Source organism: Lipotes vexillifer, unplaced genomic scaffold (assembly GCF_000442215.2).
Source record: "Lipotes vexillifer unplaced genomic scaffold, Lipotes_vexillifer_v1.1 scaffold721, whole genome shotgun sequence".
In the NCBI taxonomy this organism is placed as follows: domain Eukaryota; kingdom Metazoa; phylum Chordata; class Mammalia; order Artiodactyla; family Lipotidae; genus Lipotes; species Lipotes vexillifer.
The window spans coordinates 391075-396662 of NW_006778284.1; the positions used below are offsets into that span (position 1 = coordinate 391075).

Consider the following 5588-nt stretch of genomic DNA (forward strand, 5'->3'; position numbering starts at 1 on the left):
AAAGAGTGTCTGTTGCTCATTAATAGCAAAAAATATGGAGGAACCAGAGAATGAGTTGGGTTAAACTCAAATGGGAGAAAAGAAAACCAGACACTTTCAGTAGTTAATTCCTTAATATTATTACTATGAATGGTAGAGAAACTAAGAAAAAGAAAAGCAAGAAAAATCATCCAGTCTTCATAATAAAGAACTGAGTATGTTAAAGAGCAATAGTCAGTTAATTCTTGAATGCTATCAGAATTTATACTTAGGGTATAATTGTTCTGATAAACAAATGTTGAATTTTAATAATTTACTTAACTATGGCAAAGGATAGCTGTCATTAGGACCTAAAACAGTTTTTGTTAATTATTGACCCTTTTAAGAAAATCTAAATTTAGCAATATGTTCTTAATTTTTGGATCAGTGACTCTTTTGAAACTAAATATACACATGTTCTGCCACAAAATTTTTGCTTACGTGCCTGTTACAAAGCTCAGATTAGGGACTCCCTGGTGGCGCAGTGGTTAAGAATCCACCTGCCAATGCAGGGGACACAGGTTCAAGCCCTGGTCCAAGAGGATCCCACATGCCACGGAGCAACTAAGCCCGTGCGCCACAACTACTGGGCCTGCACTCTAGAGCCTGTGAGCCACAACTGGTGAGCCTACGTGCTGCAACTACTGAAGCCCGAGTGCCTAGAGCCTGTGCTCTGCAATAAGAAAAGCCATCGCAATGAGAAACCCGCGCACCACAATGAAGAGTAGCCCCCACTTGCTGCAACTAGAGAAAGCCCGCACGCAGCCAAAATTAATTTAAAAAAACAAACAAACTCGTATTAGAAACTCCTGCTCTAGGGCTCCCCTGGTGGGACAGTGGTTAAGAATCCGCCTGCCAATGCAGGGGACACAGGTTCGACCCCTGGTCCAGGAGGATCCCACATGCCGCCGTGGAACACCTAAGCCTGTGTGCCACAACTACTGAGCCTGCGCTCTAGAGCCCATGCTCCGCAACGAGAAGCCACCGCAATGAGAAGCCTGTGCACCACAATGAGAAGCCTATGCACCACAATGAAGAGTAGCCCCCGCTCGCCGCAACTAGAGAAAGCCCACGCACAGCAATGAAGACCCAACACAGCCAAAAATCTAAATAAAACAAAATAATTTAAAAGAAAGAAAGAAAGAAAGAAAACTCCTGCTGTAGGGAATTCCCTGGCCATCAAGTGGATAGGACTCCGTGCTCGCACTGCCAAGGTTCCAGGTTCAGTTCCCTGGTCGGGGAACTAAGATCCCACATGCCACGTGATATGGCACAGAAAAAAACAAAGAAAGAAAAAGAAACTTCTGCTCTAGAAATAAATATTGTACCTTGTCTCTACAGTAGTTATGACCCATCATTAGTAGTTGGGCATTTTTTAGTTTCTAGAAATTCAGTGACACAATCTACATGGTTAATGTTCTATTTAGACTCTTCACAGCTGGAAAACAAAGTTGCTCTGTATAACACTAACCTATGGGTATTGGTCTGAAACCTTGCTCTTTGACACAGTGGCCTTTGCTTTTGTTTGGCGGCCAGCAAAGTACTATACATCTATTAAGCATATTAAAGGAAAAACACTATGTTAGGTGTCATTGGGGAAAATATTTGTGGATATAGTTTTGCTTTTGATATATGTATATGTAGAAAATAGTTGATTGGTTTAGGAAAGGTGATAGAATTCAGTGTATGAAGTTATCTGTCTGTCTTTTTATAGAGCTTCTTTTATTCTCGTAAGAATTTCATGAAGCCTTCTCACCAAGGGTACCCACACCGGAATTTCCAGGAAGAAATAGAGTTTCTTAATGCAATTTTCCCAAGTAAGTTTAAATAGAATTGAATCCTGCTTTCTTAAAGTTAGAAGATATATGCTCTCAAATACATATGTGTGTGTGTGCGTGCGTGCGCGTGCGTGCCTATGTGTCAAATGCAGCACATTATATAGTTAAGATAAATATATCAGTGTAGCTGATTACAATTTTTGGAGTATGTTGTGTAAGTGTTATTGAAATGATGGGGGAAAAAAATCAAGGAACTGATTACCTGCCAGAGGGAGAGCTCATCTTCATCTAGCCAGTTGCTCTCATTTATATCTAACTTAGTGGCTGTAATCCCTTCATCCAGAAAAATGCCCAGTCACCTCATAAACCCATGCTAAGGCACTGGTCCATGTTAAACTCTGTCGAGCATTCTATATAGGAATTGACCTAGCTTAAAAATGGTCAACTTAGTGAGAGCATAGTGTCACTTCAAGTAAATTGGCAAGATTTTTTCCATCCATTTGCTAAGCTTTTATTTATAGACCTTCCTTTTTGAGCTTTAAGGACAGGGAAGTAAAGTTTATCTAATCTAACACCCTCATATCCTAAAGGAGGCTGAAAACCTGGATGATTTTAGTAACATGGCACAAAGTTGTTTACAGGGATGATTTAAAAAGAAAATCAGATTTCTAACCTACTGTTCTTATCTCATCTACTAATATGAAATTGTACTAGTTATATAAATGAGTGCTGAGTATAATTTAGTTTAAATATGTACCAACTATTAGTTTACTGTTTTTAATGAGGCTTTGAAACACTATGGACAGGAGGACGTATTACATAAAATAACTTGTTTTTACTTGAGAGAGTAGATAAATGGGTGACCAAATTCCATTTCCTAATGGAGTTTTAGGGGAGAGTAAACCATAGTTTTCTCAGCACCATTTAGACTGACTCACTAGCTGAAGTGCGTCTCTAAATGACAGCCAGTAAAGTTTTTTCTTAAAAGGTGAGGGGGATCCTGCCTACTTGGATCTGTTAAATTTATTTTATGTTCTCCTTCAACAGATGGAGCAGCATATTGTATGGGACGCATGAATTCTGATTGTTGGTATGTTGGACCCAATTTGATGGAAGTTTTGTTCTACATAAGATTTACTTTAAACTTGGAGTTGTCATTTTTAGGAACTATTTTGTACTTTTACATAGGTACTTGTATACTTTGGATTTCCCAGAGAGTCGGGTAATCAATCAGCCAGATCAAACCCTGGAAATTCTGATGAGTGAGCTTGACCCAGCAGTTATGGACCAGTTCTACATGAAAGATGGTGTTACTGCAAAGGATGTCACTCGTGTAAGCATTTTCAATAATAATTCTGTATTCTGCTTGGTGACTAAATATTTTAACTCATTCTCCATTTATTTTTCAGATTTGTTTTTAATTCAGTCTTTGGGCTTTTTTCCAGGAGAGTGGAATTCGTGACCTGATACCAGGTTCTGTCATTGATGCCACACTGTTCAATCCTTGTGGGTATTCAATGAATGGAATGAAATCGGATGTAAGTAAGAATATCTTGCTTAATAATTGAAATATTTAAGTGTGCCCTTTCCATTATTAACACAAAACTATTTCTCAAAGGGAACTTATTGGACTATTCACATCACTCCAGAACCAGAATTTTCTTATGTTAGCTTTGAAACAAACTTAAGTCAGACCTCCTATGATGACCTGATCAGGAAAGTTGTGGAAGTCTTCAAGCCAGGAAAATTTGTGACCACCCTGTTTGTAAATCAGGTGATGTATTTTATTATCGACAATAAAATCTTACAGAAAATAAAGATAGTGAAGCATGTCATAAGATGTATTCTGAAATGGCACATGATCATTCAGATATTCAAAGGTACTACTAATTGAGGTGTTTGGTAGATGAGAAGCTTTATGTGTTTCATTAGACTTCTGTTGGTCCTTGTTTTTATATCTAACCCAGCTCATGGGCTCCTCTTGTCCTATTTTCCCTGTTGATAGACCTTGGGGTGGGGGGTGCCAGGGGACATAAGGTGCCCCACTTCATCCCGCTCCTAAGAAGTCAGCTAAAATATTTCAGTGCCACAGTTTGACTAAAATAGTAGTCTTAGATATTTATTGCATGACTGCTTTGTTTGAAAATACTTCTGCAGATTGGAAGCACTCATGGTTAATTTAATTTTTTTCCCCAGAGTTCTAAATGTCGCACAGTGCTTTCTTCACCCCAGAAGATTGAAGGTTTTAAACGTCTTGATTGCCAGAGCGCTATGTTCAATGATTACAATTTTGTTTTTACCAGTTTTGCTAAGAAGCAGCAACAACAGCAGAGTTGATTAAGAAAAATGAAGAAGAAACGCAAAAAGAGAACACACATAGAAGAAGGTGGTGGCTGCTTTTTAGATATTGATACCAAGGGCCATGCTTTCCATAACCACCACCTTGTAGTTGCAGAAAGCCCTAGATGTAATGATAGTGTAATCATTTTGAATTGTATGCATTATTATATCAAGGAGTTAGATATCTTGCATGAATGCTCTCTTCTGTGTTTAGGTATCCTATGCCACTCTTGCTGTGAAATTGAAGTGCATGTAGCAAAAACCTTTTACTATATGAAACTTTACCACACTTGTGAAAACAACTCAATTTGGTTTATGCACAGTGTAATATTTCTCCAGGTATCATCCAAAATTCCCCACAGACAAGGCTTTCGTCCTCATTAGGTGTTGGCCTCAGCCTAGCCATCTGGGACTGTTCTATTAAATTGCTACCAGGATTTTACATCCAGTTACCTCCACTTTCTAGAACATATTCTCTACTAATGTTATTGAAACCAATTTCTACTTCATACAGATGTTTTTGCAGCACCAATCAAAGTTCTTCTTCCACGAGTCGAGTCCTCTACGAAAATGACTGCAGTTATCCATTTCGTGTATTACTATCTCACTGCTTCCTATACTTGTGTGACTTTGATTCATTCCTCACCATGGTGTCTCCCTCCCAACCACACCCCCTCCATAAAGCAATACACTGTTACACTGTGGGTTTACACTAACCTTATACCCCAGAGGGGGAACGGGGTTGGGGGTGGACCCTGGGCTTAATTTTCTTTTAAGGTCAAGGGAGTTTGGCATTTTTCGTTACCATGAGCTCTTTTGGAATAAGCTGGTGTTGATTAGCGAAGAAGGTGTAGATTGATACTAGGGAATATTGGCAGAACTGTATGGAAACTGTATGCCATTCTGTGCCCCCCATTAAATGAGATTAGCTTCTCATGGGTACCATGTCTTTATTAACTTGCTAAGTAGTAGTATAAAAAAATTATCACTAAATTTGTTAGCAAGGAGATTTAAGATAAAGGTTGTGTTGGATTCAACAAGTTGAGTCAGCTCAGATGATTCACCTCAACTTTTACTTTCATAGCCATTTCCACTAATTTCTATTAATGATATGCCATAAACTTTCGTTCAAAGCAGAATCCATGTCTTTGCCATCTTTGTGACTTAAAAAGTTCTGTGACTTTGTGATGCATGTGATAGTGTTCTGACGGTTTCTCTTACTGGTATTTCTTTCACCATGGAGTAGCATCAAGTGATGAATGAGAACTGTTCAGGTTACTCAGACATACTACACAGTGAAGCAGAGTGCTCTCCATAAAACATAACACACAAAATTCCAAAATGGTCAATGGGAAATGACTAGAAATACAGGTTTAAAAGAGTTGGCTTCTTTTAGCTGTATTTGCTAATACGGACATTTATTTAAGCAGCTGAGAAAAGAGCAAAGTTGAC

The 5588-nt window shown here is 38.6% G+C and overlaps 1 protein-coding gene across 3 annotated transcripts in view; it reads left to right on the forward strand.

Annotated features, from left to right (window-relative positions):
- Positions 1-4833, forward strand: part of AMD1 (adenosylmethionine decarboxylase 1) — a 22292-nt gene extending 17459 nt beyond the window's left edge. The window contains exons 3-8 of one of the 3 annotated variants that reach the window (XM_007451572.1): positions 1733-1835; positions 2844-2886; positions 2985-3129; positions 3242-3334; positions 3415-3570; positions 3993-4502. In XM_007451572.1, coding sequence (XP_007451634.1) covers positions 1733-1835; positions 2844-2886; positions 2985-3129; positions 3242-3334; positions 3415-3570; positions 3993-4133 — 681 coding nt within the window. In that variant the 3' untranslated portion in view covers positions 4134-4502. Of the gene's footprint in view, positions 1-1732; positions 1836-2843; positions 2887-2984; positions 3130-3241; positions 3335-3414; positions 3571-3992 lie in introns of all 3 variants that reach the window. The other 2 variants (XM_007451571.1, XM_007451573.1) reach the window with 2 other exon arrangements.
- The last annotated feature ends 755 nt before the right edge of the window (positions 4834-5588 follow it).